Source organism: Chanos chanos, chromosome 8 (genome assembly GCF_902362185.1).
Source record: "Chanos chanos chromosome 8, fChaCha1.1, whole genome shotgun sequence".
In the NCBI taxonomy this organism is placed as follows: domain Eukaryota; kingdom Metazoa; phylum Chordata; class Actinopteri; order Gonorynchiformes; family Chanidae; genus Chanos; species Chanos chanos.
In genome coordinates, this window is record NC_044502.1 from 8,353,200 (window position 1) to 8,373,295 (window position 20,096).

Below are 20,096 nucleotides of genomic sequence, written 5' to 3' on the forward strand. Positions count from 1 at the left end.
AGAAACTGTTTTTTTCTTTTTTTTAAACAAAGTTTGGCATCTGCAAAAAATGATGAGCGCTTGCAAACACAAAGCATTTACTATCAAACTTTATTTACATGACCCTGAAGAGGGTGTAAGACCTTACACGTCCCTATGTACATACAAATGTAGATGACCCAGCTACACATACAAAATTTAAAAGAACAATGTTAATAAAAGGAGTCATATTTTTAAAAATCAAAAGTGCTCTGGTTTTCTCCGATGTGAAAGGCATAACCACCATTGGTTGTTTCTGGAGCAATGGACTCATCTTCTTCCTCCTAAAACACACATAGTTTGGATAAAGAAAAATCAACATCATATAAGTTAATCATTTGTTCAATAGTCTGTGTCACCTTTTGAAAACATCTCTTTGTGCTGTATTAATATACTGAGAAATCTAATATATGTTGTTGTTTATGCATTTCATGTTTCATGACTGCTCCTTTACAGAGTTTTCATTTACTTGTTTTCACACTGTCACTCGCAAACTCTCTGATTACTACTGATGTACCCTGGGAGACATAAGTACCTCTGGATTAAGCAAACAAAAAATTACACTAAATTCACACAAATGACACAATTTAGAATTGACCAAAAAAAAAAAAAATCAGCCTGATTATTATTAAACTTTCATTAAGTTCTGTCATCATGGTCTTTCTTCTATTTCAGTTATACGAACATATTTTCTTTTCCATCTGAAGCACACATTCCCTCATCTGAAAGAAACCACCCATCCTTTGCCACAAGAGGTCATCACTTCAACGTCCTTACATCAAAAGTTCACTCACCTCCCCTGAAAAGTATTTATCAATAAGGCTGAGTGCAGCTTTGTAGACCATTTCATTCTCATGAGACTGGAGCGCTTCAATTCTGTCTAATCCTCCACATTCCTCAATCATTAAACAGAGTCGGTCAGTGTCTCCAGTTTTCTCCGCAGCCTGTGAAATGGCACGACAGCTGTTTAATAAACGGCTTTTGCAGACACAGTATGTCGGGAACATTTATGGGAGATATGAGAGGAGACGTACCATGAAAATGTTATTAATTGCATCTAGAATGACGAGAATGATCTTGGTGTCCTTGGCTGAGAGAAGACTGAGGAGAGGTACCAGAACGTTACACTGAACAAGATACACCACTTGCTCAATGGTTCCCCCACTTGTAAAATTAGTGATGGCCCATACTGCCTCCTTCTGGGTCTTGTAGTCTCCCTGAACGCCAAGAGGAGACGATTAGCAACATTAGCGCCGCGGACATTTTAAGCAAATTACTTTTCCACAGAACTTGCAGGCTGTGCCAATACCTAGGTATCAGGTTATGTAACACATGATGAGGTGGGGTAAAAATAGCAAGCGAAAAAGGGAAAAAAAAAAAAAAAAAAAAGCAAATGTCACATCCAAGACAATACTACACTGTGGTTTTATGCAAAATGAAGGACAAATACATGCCCATCTGTGGTGTTTGTGCAAATTCTAGATTTGAAAACAGTGATCTGATAATTTCCTAACCTGCTGAAGAATCTCCACCAGCAGTGGCACCAGGCCAGCGTTGATGACCTCCTGAATCTGTGTGCTCTTCCCTGCGGTAATGTTGGATAGTGTCCAGGCTGCCTCCTTTTGGATGTTAGTCTTATGATGGCGCAGCAGGGCGGGAAACATTGACAGAGCTCCGGCATTCAGCACGCTCTGGGTCTGCTCGTCTGTGCCCGTCACAATGTTACCTACTGCTCGCAGAGATGGAGTCTGGTCGAAGGAGAGATTTCAGGTTATTACCATAAAATACATGCGTGAGCTTCCCGGGTCGGTTCGAGAATGCGGAGGGCAAAAGTGGCCATAATCTTAATACCACCGTTAGAAGGTAAGCAAAGCAGGTCACGAAGTAGTTCACAAACGCACCACGATGGCGATGTCTCCACAGTGCAGAAGCTGCACCAGTCGCGGGACCAGTCCTGCCTGCACCACCACCTCGATCCGCTCGTTTGGACCGTCCGTCAAATACGACACGGCCCAGCACGTGTCGGCGAGCACTTCTTTGTCATCGTGGTGAAGCAGCCGAAGCAGAGTGGGGAGAATCTGTTGGATGGCTGTCAGAGGGGGAGCTGGGTTCTTGTTGCGGCACAAGTTAGACAGAGTCCACGTAACGTTCCTCAGATACCCGGGCTGGAGGTAGAGAGGGAAGGAGAGAGCCAGCATAGGTCAGTGATCTTAGTGACCAATACTAACATCAGTCTCTGAGGTTTAAGCACAACTCACAATGTCACAGTGATCAGAAACGTTTTCATATCCACACTGTCTGCTGGTATGAATACTTAAGTCTGTTATGACAGACTGTCATAGTCATTTCAGTCTGATTACATGTCTTCCTGTGCTTTCTAAGAACATTACTGATGGCACTAGTTTCTTAGTTTCAGAGATTCTGATACAAAACTAGGTCAAGGTATAAAACAGAAAGTGCAAGTTCAAGTTCAGACCAAAACAATGATGCAGAGCACACTTACAGAGAACACAGACAGGTCAGGAATGGACAACAGGTCAAGAAGGGGATCAATGGCTCCATGTTTAATGACTTTGTCTCTGTAGGTAGAGCCATCACCTTAAAGAGAACACAAGGCCAGAGTTTTAGTTTTAAATGCTGCTCATATCTAACTGGACGGTAAAACTTGAAAACTCAGAGAATGTCTTATTCCAGCCCTCCAGGTTCTGTTTGTAAGTATTCCTCAATGTTTTAAACACTCAATTACAACTGAAACACACACACAAAAAAAACACTAGACAAATGAGCCATGGCTGTTCTGCATATGAACGCAGTCTACTCAAGACGGGAAATAATTTGGGTGAGGTAGAATTTTACAATAAGAGCCGTGGCACAAAGTTTATCAGCTGCACTCATTGGAGCTGTAAACCATTTGAACTTTGCTCCCTTGTGAGGGCCAATAATCTTAAAGAAGGGGCTGTTCAATATTTGTTTACTTGTACATGCTACAACCTTTAAATTCTCAAGTATGCACACTGCTAGTCTTCCCCACATTAGAACAATGAATTTTCAGTGGATTTACACGCCCTTCCACTTATTTAGAATTTATGAGGAAAAAAGGGTAACCCAGCAGGTCATGTGTGTCCTCACCAGCAATATTGCCCAAAGCCCAGATAGCCTGTTCACTGACATGAGGGTGCGGGGAGGAAACCAGACGGATGAAGGCGGGAATGGCACCCCCTTCCACCACGGCCCTCGTCTGTTCAGAAGTCCCTGACGCGATGTTGGTCAAAGCCCACGCTGCCTCAAACTGAATGGGGGGACAATCCGCCAGCCAAAGGAAGTCCACAAATTTGGTAATAAGGCCAGCACTGATGATTTGATCTATAGGGGGATGCCTTTCTCTAGACAGCAGTTTCCTGTACGAAATAATCAAAGGGTAACGGTCTTACAATTTTGACAAAAGATGTACAGCATACAGGCGGGGGAACTACCAAACACAACAAGGAATAATAATAAAGCTTCATCTGGACAGCTGGATACAAACCTTGAGGGGATCAGCGTGTCTGACCTGAACGACCAGACGACAACTCATTCACCTAAATATGGCTCTAACATTACAAGGTGATGTGTGACGCGTCACCTTGACAAAGACATGGCAGTGTCACATCGGATCATTCGTGTAATCAGCTTATTGGGGTATTGTCTCTTACCTTGCTGCTTGTGTAGCCTGTAACTGATGATCAAGGCTTTGACTGTTTATGCCACTTACTATCTCTTCTACATTCCAGAGAGGTGAAGGCTGGAATAAGTCAGTGAACACACAATTAGCACATCATTTAAATATGATTATTCCCAACGATTCCTATCAAGGGGGAAAAAAAAACAGTCAAAGAGTGATTCTATTGTGAGTTCTACCATGTTCGGATGCTGTCCTTTAAGAACATAAATATATCTCGACCAAAAATACTGACTCGTATGTATCTTTGGCGCCATTTGGCCCTAGCTGCAGAAAACACACACTCACACACACAGAGAAACACATGATCATCGACTGCTCTTCAACAGGAAGTTGTGCATGACAGTAATACTAAGTTTGCAATTTTAAATGTGAAACTGACAACTTGTGAAATGTACAGTAGCTAGGTCATCCCTTACCTGCCCGTTTTGGTTTTTCTCTTGCAATGGAGAGTTAGCATCTTCTGGGAAACAGCTGACATTTCTCCTTTTAAGGATCTGCTCCTCTTTCTTCGCCTTCCGAAGCTCGACATTTACCTCAATTCTCCTACGCCTCAATTCCTACAATAGTGCGATCCAAACGTTAGCCACTGTTTCCCCAGCGAAACCACTGTACAGCTTCGGAAGGACAACTCTGATGAGCGATTAAATTAAATAAAATAACATTACTTACATTGGCATCCTTTCCTTTATTTTTAAACTGACTCAGTCGTGCGCCATTGTCGCCCACAGCAGACATTGTACTCTCTAAAACGCTGTAAGAAAGTGAGAAATTAACTTGGCGAACACAGAAACTATGAAGATACTGTAACTGGTATGAGGCACGCTGTGGGAGCCGGTGTTACATAAAGTCAGATTTCCGGCTCAACATGTGAACCATGAGGTCTCATGAAAATGGAATGTTGACTCGCTAACATATTAGCTAAGCAAATATCGCAAAGAGACCGACTGCTTTGGAAGAAAAGGAACCCGCATTACTCACGGCTTTGAGAGTTAACTTCGTTGTGTCCAGTAGACAGATAATACAAATGTGATAAGCTAAACAGAATCTAAGTGATTCTCGTTCACCACACACTTTGAGCCTTATGTTAGACGGTGAGACGAATTATAGTAAAGTATCACACTACGAAGACGCGGTTGTGATTGGCTTGACCGAGGTAAGGCAAGATTCTATTGGCCTTGATCAACAAAAAAAAAAACAATCTCGTTACTGTGGGAACGTAGTTTTATCGCGAGATCAAATGTAACCATACTCTTTTGTCAAACACATCCTTTTTAAACGAGAAAACTTAAATATTTTTTTCTTTACAGTAAACTAATTAGACAATAAACCATACAAAATTAAAATTACTGCAGTCAGACGCCTGCAGAAAGGACCCAAGATCGTTTATAGACTCAAATTATTTCTATTTGCTGCGTAATGACCCAGTGGCCTAATGGATAAGGCATCAGCCTCCGGAGCTGGGGATTGTGGGTTCGAGTCCCATCTGGGTCGTTTATGTTCAACTGTTTTACATGGCGTAATACCTAAGACACGAGAAATGCATGCAGAAGTCAACAAACATACTGAAATAACTATATAAATAACCAGCTTTGTAAGTCCAGACACGGCGTCAGTTATGTAACAGCATGGTAAAACAGTATGAAGATTTTTACATGATACCAGTGTTAAGTTAGCGCACATGCACATTTCCAGTCCTGCACTCTACCCTGTTTTGTCCAGGACCTGATTAAATCTTCTCAGTATTTAATTTCCACGGAATGTGAGTAAGATCCGTGATCCCCTCTCTGGCTGCAGAGCACCTCAGAGCCTCCACCACGATGCAATACATCTTAGAGCTGATTTATCTCGTGATCGATTCAAGCTAGAGTACATACAGGATACCAAGCACAGATAATCGGAATTGAACGAACTAACCGAATGTCATCCATCTCGCAATATTGTTAGAGAAGTGCCCAGCATATGTGTCACGCAGCCTCTATTTGGTCCAGAAGTAGGCTATCTCTCCTTTGCAAAACCGCAGTAGATGCGTTCGTTGGCTCTAACCCTATTCAAACACACCTGATTGAGCTAATCAAAGATCTTATGCGTCTCTTAAAAACTTTTACATTTGCTTGATTACGGCAAGAATGAAGGCTTACAGCGATCTGTTTCTGTAAGAGGAGGATTGCCCATCATCAAACTAGGTCATAGATCGGTAACTTGAGAGGCTCACACCTGTCTTAAGCACGCACACACACACACACACACACACACACACACCATATGTGTGTACTCACCAAAGCTGGCAGAGAGTGAAGGAGCCTTCCACTGAGGTAAAATAAATGTTATTGAGAGGGACTTTTTTAATACTTACTTTACTTTAATATGAAGGGACAATGTTGTATAATCATATGCAAAGTTTATGTGTCCCAAGTCCTCAGAGTTTCCACAAGGGTGATTAAAGGCATAGTTAAACTACGCTTTTACTACTATTCTAGTATGCACGTTTTAATTTTGTTTACAGTTTACCCCTACATAGCTAATTAACAGATTTTCCGAACTCACACTTAAATTTACATTTGTCCAGAAGAGGGCAGTGTGTCAATATGAATCAGTTAGTAAAGTCTGACTAAATCCAGCTCTGGACTGGAAAAAATGCCCCTTACAAGATGCTTCTACGTATTTTAAAATTACATATATATATATATGACACTAGTGTCTCAAAATAATATTTATTGTTCATCATTATTCATTCATAATTATTACTTGATTATTAATACATTAACTATCAAAACTTTTTTATTTTTATAACTCATACATTAAACATTAAAAAAAAAAAAAAACAGTCTCTCTCTCGCTCTCTTTCTCTCTCTCTCTCCCTCAGTAACTTGTGTCGAATGACATTACATTTAATGACACGCCCCCCACTACGACAATTAGCCGGAGGCATAAAAAGCACCCGACACTCATACTTTTACTGTACTTCAACAATGTCACGGCTGGTAATCTTACTCGCTATTGCCCTGGCTTCTTCCAACGCAGAGGAACACACTGTCAATGGTAAGTTTAAGAAATTATGCTTCTGCGTAACTGAGTTTGACGGAGATTTTCAGTGACTCGTCCATTTGAAGGCTGACTTATGCCCCTAGTAGAGTGAAATTTTTGTACTAAGTATAAAGGAATGCCGAGATACAGGTATACAAAACAGCCTACCTTTGACTTTTTCAGTTTAATCGTGAGCGTAATATAGTTACTATTAACTGGATTGACAGCAGGCTCGATCAGATACAGACTACGATATTAAAACAGAATGTGATCTAGAATCTAGAAATAAAGAAAATCACGCGAAGTTAATGGGTTTGTTTGGATATTTTGAAATTAAAGAAAAAAATTAAGATCATTCTTACTGGCACCAGTCTAATGCAGTATAGCCGACCAAGACTGGTCGTAATTATAATCATTTGAAAGCGGCATCATACAGATTTTATTATACATCAGATTTGTTTTTAATAGCTTTTTATTCATCCGATTTAACTAATACTTATTATACGACAACAAACTATAGCACATAATTCCTAATGTTTATTGTAAACCAGTTTAAACGGGATTTTGATGATACATTTCTAGTAAATTCCATGTACAATGTTAATTGTATATTTCATTAAATGTTGAGGAAAGAATCACAACTTAGTGAAATCTAATGATACTGTTTATCTCTGGTATTTGTGTAGAGCTGTTCTCTTTGATTGGAACTCCACTGGAAAAGACAGGACAGAGTGGCTCCTCTGATTCTCTCCTCAACCAGACCAGGGTGGGAGGCAAAGATTCTTCTCTCCCTGTCAATGAGCTGGTGGAGCAGAGCAAAAAACCTGGGGACACAAAGTTTATTCACCCTTTACCATCAGGGGTTTGGCCCAAACACACTGACATTGTACCCATGCCTCGACCTGGACTTCAAAGTAAGACTAAAAAAGGTTCTAAGAACGACCGTCTACCAATAGAGCATAACAGTGAGAAGACTCGTGCCGACGGGAGGGTAAACACCCCTCTCCTGCCTGCCAAAGTCGTACCAGTTGTCTTAAGCTCGACAAACCGCACAAACAAAAACGTACCTGACGGTCCCATCCACTCCAACAACCCATCACCAAGTGACATGGACATCTATCACAATTCCAGGTCCCGTAGTCGTCTTCAACCAACATCTAACAATCGCAAAGACAGAGACCCTCCAGATAGACGCCTTGACCCCGAGGAGAACAGACCTGGGAAGTCCAGCCTGTCTGGGGGGGGCAACCGAAATGCCAGCCGACCCTTCGTCCTGTACAATCGTCGCTCCTCTAGTTTACTCTACCACTTTGACATCCTCAAGAAAGGTAGGATTTCGTTTGTACAGTTTTTTTTTTTTTTTTGGCATATCACAATTGGATAGAAATGTGACAGAGGGAGAAAGAGATTGCAGAGTGAATGGTTTCCCTAATTGCTTCCCCCAAGCCACAAATTGCTGCTTAGCTTAGTTGCTTGAATGGTTCCTTTGTGCTGAAGCTTCTCGAGCCATGAGATTATTGAAAAAAAAAAGAATCCAAAATATGCCTAAGTGACACGGGTTATGATACAGTAATTAACTGGAAGTTGGAGCAGATTTCAAAAAGATCCCTGCTGCAGGCCCACCGGGACTGGAATGCAAAGCCGGGGCCTGTGTAATGACAGCCCAGCGACAGCTCTGGCCCTCTTTAACAACGCTGGAATGAGCGCCCTGGTTTCCTCCTAGGCGTTCTAGACCAATCATTTTCATTCTGTCTCTGCTCTTAGAATCAGACTTCACCCAGGATGCTGTCTGTCTGAGTGAATGCAGAAAGGAGAAAGATGAAAGGGAACATTTCTGCTACAGTGAATTTGGTAAGGCTTATTCTCTCTCTCTCTCAAAGAACTAATTACCAGTAACTGAAGATGCTCTTCAAAGCACTAATAGAATTTCATAAACTTTGTTTGTGTTAAGCAAAAGGCTCTCCGTTCTTTTGTTCATCATGATGTTCTTTTAAAACTTAACTTAATGGGGATTTGACAACATTCCAATAACTTTGATAGTAAGAGTTTCAAGATGCTAGCATAATGTTCATCTAGCTGGAAACAATAGGACTTTGTAAGGATGAGAGAAGCCCAGGATTTAAGTCACCTTTTGGCCTTATGTAGTCCTATTTGCTTGGAATCGTGGAATTTGCTTTGGATAAAAGTGTATCTTAAATGAATAAGTATAAATTGAAATCTATAAGGACATAAATATTAAAATCTTGAAACACAGGTATCAGAGTGGAATGCCCCAATATGCATCAGTATGAGATGTGGAGTGTGTGAGAATTGTCTTCAGTTACAAGCTGGTCAGGTTCATCTTATGATAGTCACTCATAAGTTTTAATGTTTCTGTCACTCCCTCAATCAGCCATCAATGGTATCGTGCATGACATCGAAACCCTTCGTAGAGGGATACGGCTGATCACGCTTCTTGTGAACAGCGATGGCTTCTACAAGATGAGCAGACTCTATATGACACCAGACAGTTATTTCTTCAAAGTGAACATCTTAGTGTTGGACACATACAGATGCACCAAGCCATGCCCAGACATAAAACTTGGTAAGTGCCAACAACACATTGCAACTAAGCTAGTTTCTGATGCATTTTCTGTTTTTACTAAGGCTTCAGCAGAACAAGTTTTTTTTTTCTGTTTATGACAGCATGGCCAAATCAAAAATCAGTTTTCATTTAAGTTATAGCTTGACAACTGAAGTTTTTTTTTTTAGTATCGTAGTGCCTCTTTCAACCATTCCTAAAGGTCTCCGTAGCCCTGACCATTCTGAATTAGTACTGTATGCTGAACTGGTTCAGTCACTAAGTTCAAAAAAGATGAGTTAGTGTTGTGCTGAAGGACCACTGGATTACATTACACACATGAGCAACCCATTCTTAAATTGTGAACAAAAGGCTGGTTGATGGAGCCCAAATGAAAACGGTTTTGTGATCAAGTGAATGATGTGATGTTTTGTAGGCAGTAGGTACATAATCATGGGTCAAATTTATCACCGACGTCGACACCTTTCCAACGACCTTTTGGGTATCGTCGGAGGAAAACTCAAGCCTGGAGACGGCCTCCTCCGTAGCAACAACTACGTAAAGAGGTATAACAAGAGAAGACACCAGAAGGCTCAAGAGGCCACACGTTCAAAGTGTAGGTGAACCAGCTTCTCTTCATCGCCACCAGTTGCATGGGAGGACTCACTGGAGCTTTTGTAGATAAGAAAAAAAAAATAATAATGATAATAAAGTCTCTCATATTCGTGCAGTATTATAAAGGGAGGAGAGAGATGATGAAACAAAGACGTCTTTGTCCTTTCTGCCAATGGAGTTGATCAGCCTTGGTCAGCTTAATCCAAGCAAGGACATTTATGCTTGGTGTACAATGCTTGCCTTATTGCTTGTTCTCTCTTACACATGACTCATGAGGAATCATTTGAATTTCACCCAACTCTGTATTATTCTTTTCATGTCTGGTACATGAATCAATTCTAGGCAAACATCTGTTCTTTTTTTTTTTGTTGTTTTTTTTTTTTTGGTCAAAGATAGTCTTGGCCAACTTTATTTTGTTGCAGTACTTTCCATAATTGTTCATTATTAGGGACATTAACAAGGCCAGTGGGAGATTTAATGTAAATGTCCTTCCAAAAAAAAAAAGACTTCATGGATGGTTTTATGTGACGGAGAGCTATGCTGAAAGGGATGTCAGTGTTTTCACTGAAAATACAGTACACAGATTTTCCTTAGGGAAGAATGCCCCGTGTCATCACCTCTTACGTAAACTCCACGTTTTTTTGTTTTGTTTTTTTTTCACCTGCCTGCTTATGTTATCAGATCCTAATGTGCAAATGTCATGTGTCACAATACTACAACGCCTCAAACTTTTTGTTTTACCAATGACAAAGTATCAGTTAGACTGTTGTAAGGACATAAGTGTGAGTCTGTGAGACTGCTGGGAGACCTCTTAGTACATACCCATATAGTCTTTGGTCTTGGTGACCGGCCAGTTAGTAGAACAGAGAGCTTTTATTTATCCCTGTATAAATGCTGCTGTCTCTTGCCTTTTTTTTTTTTTGCCTCTTATCAGAATTCAGGAAATGCACTCTCAAAGAACGTAATTGGGGGGGGGGGGGGCTTGAAATTGGGACAACACACCCTGGATAAGGTGGAAAAAAGAACAAAACAAAACAAAACCAACAAAAACAAACCTGAATTTGTGAGGCAGAAAAGCAAAATGCTACATTTCTTTTGGGTGAGCCCATCCTTTATTGTTTGTATCTATGTGTGTCCCACTGGCCCTGTGAATACGGAGGTATCAGTGCTCAGTATTGTTCATGCTGGAGTTCATAAGTCTTATCACCGTGCAATCAGATCTCACCTGCACCTGGACACATGAAAGAAAAAAAACAAAAAAAACAGGGATATGGCACTGTACCGTACACAGTGACTGTGAAGGGAAAAGAGAGGTAAAGGCACCCCTGACTTGTGTTTATCCTCATACCAAAACACACACACACACACACACACACACACGCTCAGAGAAACTTGGACCAGAGCTCAAAGGATGTATTTTAGTTGAACCGCAAATATGGGGAGGTGGAAGAGGTAAGAAGAAGAAGAAAAAACAAAAAGGTAGGGGAACGTTATGTAAATGCTTGGGGGAAGAGGAGTCCAGCGGTTTTCCCCTCTGCTCTTGGGAGGAGAACTTGTAGTGACAGATGAAAGAACGCTCAGAGTTATAACTCTTCTGGGATCATTTTATAGCACAGTGTTCTGTCCACCAGTAAGGAAGGCGGTAGTTGTGTGGCGTAGGTGGGGGATGTAAAGGGTTGGAGGGTTGGGGGGGGGGGGGCATTATTTTGCACTGCAGATGAACATTTTGTCTCAATTCAAATGACCTAACAAATAAAATATTGTTTTTTTTTTCTACCTAAGCGCCCTTTGTAGTCTGTAAATCTGTTCTTTTTACAAGCTCACTAAATGGGGTGTTAAGGTGCCAGCGGAAACTGCAAACTCATCCCAGAAAGCACTAATTGCGTTGTTCCATTCTTTGTGGTTAGCGCCACAACCACATTGACCGTTCTCAGTGATAAAGAGGTCTATGATCCCACAGGTTTTAACTTGGAGCTAGCAAACTACATTAACATTCGGCAATCTTCGAACGCACTTGTGAAACCGCTGCTATGTGACTAATGACAGCCAGATGATGAAACTAATCACATGGATGACCATAACGATAAGAAGCGGCAAAGCTAATCTGAACAAGGTTGTAATTGCTGGCTAATGCTATGGTGAGTGAACGAAACCCCGGTTTGATATCGACCACCAGCGTCCGGAAGACCAGTGGTTTCCCAGGCCGTCCAGCCTATCTGGAATCAGAGCTGCAGGGAACAGATGTTGGCAGGAAACGGGAGCTCCCTGCATCTCCTTAGCCATCGCTGTGGGAGAACATTCCTCTTGACCAGGGGTTAAAGGGACTTCGGCTAGTTCCTTCCTGTGTGACAGGGCCACATCCCCTCAGGCCAGCACGAACATGATTTAATATGCGGTGGACACGGTGTTCTTAGCGTCTCAATCATTTGGGCTGCGAGTGACATGTTTTGAGTGTTATAAACAGCAGCCTCGCTTGACACTCGACTGGAAGAAAATGTCATCGCGATCAGCGTAGAAAACACAGTCGTAACTCATTTATTTTTCCTTAAAGAACTCAAGACCACTTTCGTCTGCTGAGTGGATCAAAAGCAGCCTACTTCTAGGTGCTTGTCTGAAGTTTTGTGAAACTTTGAGAGGAAAAACATTGAATCCTTTAATCAGTATTGCGCATAGAATTGTACTAGTTGGAGCAGGATGTGTGATGGCACTTCTGTTTTTTTTTCAGAGCAACTGCAACAACAATTCAGAATGAAAACCAGTATTATATCCACTTGGTTTGACAACAGTCTTTAAAAGAGTCAGAATGAATAAATATAACTCTCAACACTGACATAAACTATTGAGAAGAACGAGACGTCAGATAACACTGAAAATTTGATGTCAAAAACATTATTTTTATTATCTAGGATGAAACGTCCTATCAAGTACAAAAAAGATATCTTTAGAGTTGCCACAATCTGTTAAAAACATAGATATATTTTCCCCCCGTTTGTTTTCTTAAACATTACTGAAAAATGGAAAAAAAAAAAAAAAGTTCCATAGATATGATGAATAAATAACAGATAATGTGACATGGTGAAGAGTAGTTTGCTTCCTTTACAAAAAAACTTCAAATAAACATCCATCCCCAGTTAAAATCAATGTGCACACAATATGCAGCAGGTTCTTACAAAGGGCAATTTCACCGAAATGTACAGTTTACTTCAAAAGTAAATAAAAAAGAAAAAGGGGAAAAAATCTTATTCAAACAAGTGGGGATAATTTAGAAAATGGTAAAAACGAAAGCACCTTGGCATTTATTTTTCAAAATCACTTTCGAAAGATCGGCAGCTACATTAAAACTATAATTGCATTAGAGTATAATGATGCCCTTAGTAAATAGTGATGAAAAAGTTTGGAAGTCACACAGGATACTGGGAAAGGACTCTCTGCTTTCCAAAAAATGGAAAAAAAAATTGCTGATTTTTTTTTTTTGACTGAATTTTGAGTCTTTTGTACGAACAGTCTTTGCAAAATCCACATCTTCACAGACTTCACAATTTCCAATAGAGTGCCGTGAGAATAACAAATTAAAAACCCCCAAATATGACAAAAATGACAAAAGATCCTCCAAAGGAAAAAAAAAAAAAAAAAATCATCCAACTAACTGACAGTATAAAGACCCCCCCTCCCCTTACCAAAGCACATCATTGAGATTCACTGCCTCAAACCTCAACATTTTTTTTTTCGTTTTAAAATGTTGGCTGGACTTTCAACAGAAAACAGAATGGGGGTCTGCACTATGACGACTTAAGTCGCGTGACCTCTGCGGTTTAATCCCACCTTGTGGCGTTTTGAGGTCCTTACATTTTGGTTTAATGTACCCTTTATGGTTTCTACAACATCCTTCCCAAAAAAACATTCCTCTTCTTGTGGAAAGGATTTATAGAGTGTTTTGTGGTCTCACTGGATGAATGTCTTCAATTTGAAATGTTAGATGCATCTTATCAGTGAGAGAGAAAGAGAGAGAGAGATTTACAGTCTCATAAACAGGATAGATGCAAAAAAAAAAAAAAAAAAAACCAGTTGCATTTTGAATCCTTCAAAACTGCTGGGTGAATTTTTCACTTGAACAAAACAAAATACATCTCGCCTCATACGGTACTTCTCCAGAAATTAACGGAAAAAATAAGTTCTAAAAAATACGTTTTCCATTCACTAAAATAACATAACCGTAGGACGCTATCAAAACGAACATGTGACGTTATTGCAAAGTTCAACAAGAAGGATGTCGAACGAGGGGGAAAACAGGCTTTGGCCTGGTTAAAATCTCGATTGAATATATTAACTGTAGAAAAAGAAAAAGTCCTATCTGAGCTTCTGAAGCATGCTTGCTACATATTGGAGCGCACACTGGAGCAACTGCCGTGTAGACATTTTCCTGTTCCCTCAAGTGGCCAAGAGTTTTAAACACTACTGGAAAAAAACCCCTCAAAAAATAGGACCTAAAAGATGTTGAACCTCCCTGGTGACGACTGCCATGTCGTGACATGGTTCTCCTGCTCCTCTTCACGGGAGGTTTACAGAGATGAGTAACCTGCTCAGCTGCATCCCAGTGCACTGTGAGCTATCCAGGAGGGGGAAAAAAAAAAATTCCCGCAGTCGTACGTGATGGACAGGCAGAGGGTAGCCTGGCTTCAACGTTGGGATTATAAGGTGGGTGAAATCACATTCTTGCAACAGAGTAACTTTAAGAGAACTTATTGGTTGTGTAGGTTAAGAGGCCGTAGACTGTAGCTTGTTGTTTTGAGACCTACAGAATACAAAAAAAAATAAATAAAAAGGTTGGTTCATCTACTTTTTTTTTATTAAAAGCGTGAAAGTCAGTGAATGTATTACAAAAACACAGGATGCCAGTGGGTCATTGTTTTTTTTTTGTTTTTTTTTTTTAAGATAAACATCAAAAGACAGCAGCCATGTTGGTTGGAGAATATTTCTTCACATTCAGAGAACCTTCCATACACTCCTCCTACCAGGATTGTATGTGTTCATCAGAGATGAACTCGACGTTGTGTGAGAGGCATCGTCAAAATTCTCTACCCTATACACAAAGCTACTGCTGTTTCTTACTAAATGCTCCTTCACAAAAGGATTTAGGTACATATAAAATACAATACACGAGTAAAAAAAAAAAAAAAAAAAAAAAAATTAGATAAAAGACTAAATAACCGGTTGTGTAACAGTTTCAAATGTCCAGATGTGGACAGTTATATCGTGACTACTATGAGGTAAACTTGTTTCTGCAATGCTGCTGTATGTTTTTATTTCTATTCTTTTTTTTTTTTCGAGAGAGAGAGAGAGAGAGAGAGAGAGAGAGAGAAAGGACTAGCTTATTCAGTGGAATGTTGTGGGGCTGTGTCTAAATTCAATCATACTTGAAAAACAAACGTCTTGTATTTAACTTCACCAGTGAAATAACTGGGTCAACTAATAAATAGGTAATCCCAGTACGTGACGTAAATAATCTACTGAACAGTAGCATAATAATCTATTGGACACTGCTCAATCTGAGAGAAACTCAAAGTAAAACAAACAAACAAACAAAAAAAAAAAACAACAAAAAAACCCCAAAACAAAGCATTTTCCCTTTGATTGTGTTACCGACATGGCTGCCATACAGTGATCCGTTTGGTTCACTCTGAACGCTCAAACAGAACGCAGAGCTTAGACTGATTTACTGTTTTTGTATTTCCATACAATATTCATGCTGTTTTTCTTTTTCTCAAAGAAAAAAAAAACAGCAGGGTCCACGATTGGCTACTTTAGAGTGACCCTGGCATCCAGCTCAGTTTCCACCTATTACGTTCCACCTATTATGACATCACAATCTGTAAGAGAGAGAGAAAGAGAGAGAGAGAAAGAGAAAGAGAGAGAGAGAGATAACGCATGGTATAAATAAATGCATGCGGCGCACAAAAAAAAAAAAGTGTGATTGACAGGGGCTGAGCTCCATGATGCAGAGGCTCTAAAACTACTATCAAGCTTTGTATCGTGTGGCTGAAATTTCCATGGTTACAGGCTGCATGCGAACTACCATGCACCAAAACTTTTCTAAGCAATGTACTGAGGTTTGAGGTATTGCTGGCAATGTTGAGGTATGAGGCAGTGTAAACAAACAACAATAAGAGAATTAGCAGTTGGTTAGTTTACGTTTCTAGAAAAATCTGATGACAGTGGAACAGAGTTATGACAAAACAAAAACATCTAGTCAACAGAAGGAGAATCATTTTGCCAAAATAGAACAAATCCCCCCCTAAAACTAACACAGGCAAAACCATCAAGATCCTAAAATGGAAAGTACACACAGGGTGGACCATTTTAAACAACAACAACAAACAAAACAAACAAAAACAAAAACAAGCAAACTAAAAAAAAAACAGGCCATGAGAGAGTGAGAGAGAGAGAGGGAGAGAGAGAGAGAGAGAGAAAAGAGGACAGACATTATATAACAGAAAGACACGTCTTACGCTACCTGCTTGCTTTGAAAGCTTTGAGTTTCTGGACAAAGAAGGACTCCAGAATCTCCGCACACTGGTAGAAAGGCGAGTCACTGGGGTTGTAGTAGCGGCAGTTGTCAAAGATTTTGGTCATATCTGCCACATACTCTGTTAGCTTGACATAATAACGCTTCAACAGCCTGTCTTCCATTGTAGAGAGGTCTAGGACAAGAAGAGCAAGCGTACAGTGAGACTTAAAATAGTCAAATATTTTAATTTATGAACTTTCATTTGCATTAGTTCTCGCAAATATATATATATATATTTTTTTTATGGAGGACATGGCCAGTGTTGATTAGTTTTCTGTGTTTGAACTACTGATTATTACATAAACGAGGTATCAAAAGCTTTGAAGTCACATGGAAGGGTTGCGTTGATTTAAATAAAAAAAGAAAAAAAAAAAAAAGAAAGACAAAATCTTTGACCTTAATATGTAAATTTTTAACAAACTGAAAAAGTGCTTTTGAAATGGGCCGATAATTGCTGTGGAGTTTTGACAGCCAACACAATCTCTCCCTTCATGAACTCTCACCGGTTGTTTCAGAAGCAAGTCCAGAGGGAAGCACGTCCAAATAAACATATCCGATTCTGGACCTCCCTCACCCTCAACCCTAGTCCTCAAGGGGGCAAAGCAGCAGTATCAAAGAGAGTATTTCTGTCTATCATCAGATGTAATCCAAGCCAAATCAGTGTAAGAAAAAAAAAAAAAAAAAGAGCAATGTTTGTCCCTTAAGGCCACCACACGTTTTGGCCACATCCAGCATAGAGGAAGGCAGTCTCCAGCTTTTCCGCGAGTCATTAACGGTTTGTTTGTTTGGCGGTTCAAAAGGGCGCGTTGACGCAAGTTAGCATTTATACGGGCAGTTTGATCTGAGTTGGAGGCCGTCCGTTAATGGCTACCTCCCGAGGATGGTGTTGTTCCCACTCTGCCGTGATTACGGCTATATTTCAGAAGTGGTTAGGGATCGTTTATATTAACTAAGATGGGTTTTTTTTTTGCTAAATGAGGAAACTGTCAACTAAAAAATGATGCCAGTGTAAGTGAGCTTACACATACACAGCTGAGTGGTAACTCACCCATGGGTTCCTTAATGACTCCATAGTAGTCCGGTGCGTCGTTTGGATCCACTGGCTCGAGGAAAGGCCATGCCATTTTGTGAGCCTGACAGACGAAAAACAGGTGGGGGGAGGGGGGGGGAGCCGACACTTGCTTAAAAAGAGGAACCAAAACAAACTCAAGACTGAATTAGAAGCAGCTGGTTAAACAAGAATAAAAATATGCTCTCTTTCCACCCTAGTTAACCATGCTGGAGAGGATGGAAGCATGGACAAGAGAGGGAGAGGGAGAGAAGAGAGAGAGAGAGAGAGAGAGAGAGAGAGAGGGAATGAAAAAGACAAGGGAGGAAAAAAAAAAAAGGAACTCCCGGGAATGCTTCCAAACAGAGGTCTGGGTGGATTCTGAAGGATCAGATAAAGTGTGGCTGGAGGAACAGAGCCAGCTTTGTTTGAAAAGGGACTGGGGAAGGGTGAGTACCTGCAGAGAGCGCAGAATCCGTCGAAGGCCCTCGTAGTCCTTGTCTGTGAGCGGCGTGAGGACGGTCATGGCATCCTCAGTAGACTGGCACTGTGGGCACACGTACTCATCGATATGCGTGGCCTCGCTCTGCAAGATGCCCACACACCGGCCGTGATACCAGTTCTGACAGCGGTCACAGCCAATGTAAAACCTAAAGAAAGAGAGAGAGAGAGAGAGAGAGAGAGAGAGAAAAAGAGGGATACACATAAAAGGAGATTAGCTGGTAGGGCTGGGCAATATGGCCTATAAATAATATTGTGATATTTTTAGGCTATACTGCGATACACGATATATATCTTGATATTTCGAAATCTCCTCTAAAGCACTTCAGAAATGTTCGATTTTACCCTTTGATGCATACAGTCACATCAGTATGATGATTCTAGTAATCCCTGCAACATATGTCTGTATCATCTTGTTTATATTCATTAGACGTTTCTACTGGAATAATTTTGAACTTGCATGCAAAAAGGGGGAGATCACAACCAAGATAAATTTCACTGAACAGTATTCATTCAACATCTTCCTTGCGATACCCAAACCACTGCCAGACGACGGATTCAGCGCTGTCTCTTTTCGGAACCAGTTCGTCCGCCTCCAGCCTCTACTGCCGTTTCCGAACTCAACACGTATAAACTCGCTTTGGCGCCTCACCTCTTTCGCTCTCTGCAAGCTCTTTCCCTGTTCCCTCCAGATACAAAACTACACGTCTCACCTATATACGTCACACACACTTGCCCAGGAGTGTGGTCTGGATGGGCGGGCGAGCGAGTGTGTGTGACGTATGTATGTGAGTTTTTTTTCTTTTTGTGTCTGTGAGAGGGAGATAGCCATAGGAGACAGCGAGAGAAGCGAAATGCGAAAGCGAGTCTCATGTCGGCGGCTTAAAAAAAAATTACGTGACAATTTGTACTTGATGTTTGGGGAATAGTCTTTTACTAAATCGCACATAGAACAAGCCGCGATACATCGAGTATATTCGAAATATTGCCAAGCCCCTATTAGCTGTGCAACTATAGTGTAGAAAATTTCTTTCAGATTTATTTATTTATTTCCCCCCCCCCCAGAGAAGTGTTGTCCACTGCAGGCCAGTCCTGTGCATCTGTGGTTGAGCTACCAGACAGAGGCCTGTCTCTCAGTACATGGTCTCAGTGTGAATGTATGGTGAATTCTTACTGTGCTTCGTCGTATGGAGTCCTGCAGATACAGTAGAGCTCTTCCGTGCTGCCTTCTTGTGCTCGTTTACACTCGCTGCAGATGTAGTCGTCCATTTTCTTGGCCTCCTTCTCCGTGATGCCCACACAATCACCGTGATACCAGTTCGTGCAGAGATCACACCCGATATAGAACCTACAGATTTAGACAGAGAAAGTCAAGCCTTAACTTTACACATGCTGCCCTTCCATAACAACAGTCGCGAATGGAATACTTGTGGTTAGCCACAGTACCTAGTAATATCTTAAATATTCAAACTAAAGTGTTTGACTTGTGCACTTCAGCTCACGGATGAAATAAGTAGACTGAACGAAAGCTTTATGTGGATTTTCAGACAAAACAAAATGCAGAAATAGAAACGGCCCCCCCCGCCCCTCTCAGGGCTGAGAAAAACGTGGTGTAGCTCACTTTGATTCGTCATAGGGCGTTTTGCAGATGCAGTAGAGCTTGGTGTCCTTCTTGGTTTCCCGTGAGGTAGTCGAGATCATCTTCTTCTTCTTGGCCTTGGCGGCTGCCGCCTCCCTCTCGTCTTCGCGCTTGCGTTTGTGTCCGGAGGGTGAGGTGACGGCGGAGCTCAAGCCCGCGGCTTGGGCGGCGGCGGCGGCAGCTGCTGCTTGAGAGGCCGCAGCCTGGGCTTTCTCCTTCTCTCGTCTCAGCTTCTGTAGGTCCCTACTCAGCTCCTCCTGGAGGACAGATTAATGCCAGCTGTTATTAACTGATACTACAGACACATTTAAAGCCAACTCTGGTTAACAATCATTTTAAAATTTGGCAGTGGCTTGGAGTCTGACTCAAACTTTTAAGGGGATGTGGTCCATCTAGAAAACTCCG

General features: G+C 41.1%; 3 protein-coding genes and 1 non-coding gene across 4 annotated transcripts in view; 2 read left to right on the plus strand and 2 right to left on the minus strand.

Annotated features, from left to right (window-relative positions):
* Positions 1-212: 212 nt before the first annotated feature.
* On the minus strand, positions 213-4,789 carry LOC115817867 (importin subunit alpha-1-like). The gene is made up of 11 exons (XM_030781008.1): positions 4,718-4,789; positions 4,409-4,490; positions 4,156-4,296; positions 3,711-3,799; positions 3,148-3,416; positions 2,522-2,616; positions 1,920-2,183; positions 1,533-1,766; positions 1,053-1,235; positions 813-962; positions 213-302 (listed from the first exon to the last, which is right to left on the minus strand). The coding sequence occupies exons 2-11, from the start codon at positions 4,472-4,474 to the stop codon at positions 213-215; spliced, it is 1,581 nt and encodes a 526-aa protein (XP_030636868.1). The 5' UTR covers positions 4,475-4,490; positions 4,718-4,789.
* Positions 4,790-5,157: 368 nt separating this feature from the next.
* On the plus strand, positions 5,158-5,230 carry trnar-ccg (transfer RNA arginine (anticodon CCG)). Its single transcript has one exon. It is a non-coding gene; the product is annotated as a tRNA-Arg (tRNA).
* A 3,975-nt stretch (positions 5,231-9,205) lies between these two features.
* LOC115818509 (UPF0450 protein C17orf58 homolog) lies at positions 9,206-9,947 on the plus strand. The gene is made up of 2 exons (XM_030781889.1): positions 9,206-9,347; positions 9,760-9,947. The coding sequence occupies exons 1-2, from the start codon at positions 9,245-9,247 to the stop codon at positions 9,945-9,947; spliced, it is 291 nt and encodes a 96-aa protein (XP_030637749.1). The 5' UTR covers positions 9,206-9,244.
* A 4,623-nt stretch (positions 9,948-14,570) lies between these two features.
* Positions 14,571-20,096, minus strand: part of LOC115818510 (nucleosome-remodeling factor subunit BPTF-like) — a 33,584-nt gene continuing 28,058 nt past the window's right edge. Inside the window, exons 28-33 of the mRNA XM_030781890.1 lie at positions 19,674-19,948; positions 19,227-19,400; positions 18,009-18,201; positions 17,552-17,636; positions 16,450-16,636; positions 14,571-14,730 (exon numbers count right to left, since the gene is read on the minus strand). Coding sequence (XP_030637750.1) covers positions 14,694-14,730; positions 16,450-16,636; positions 17,552-17,636; positions 18,009-18,201; positions 19,227-19,400; positions 19,674-19,948 — 951 coding nt within the window. The 3' untranslated portion in view covers positions 14,571-14,693. The remainder of the gene's footprint in view (positions 14,731-16,449; positions 16,637-17,551; positions 17,637-18,008; positions 18,202-19,226; positions 19,401-19,673; positions 19,949-20,096) is intronic.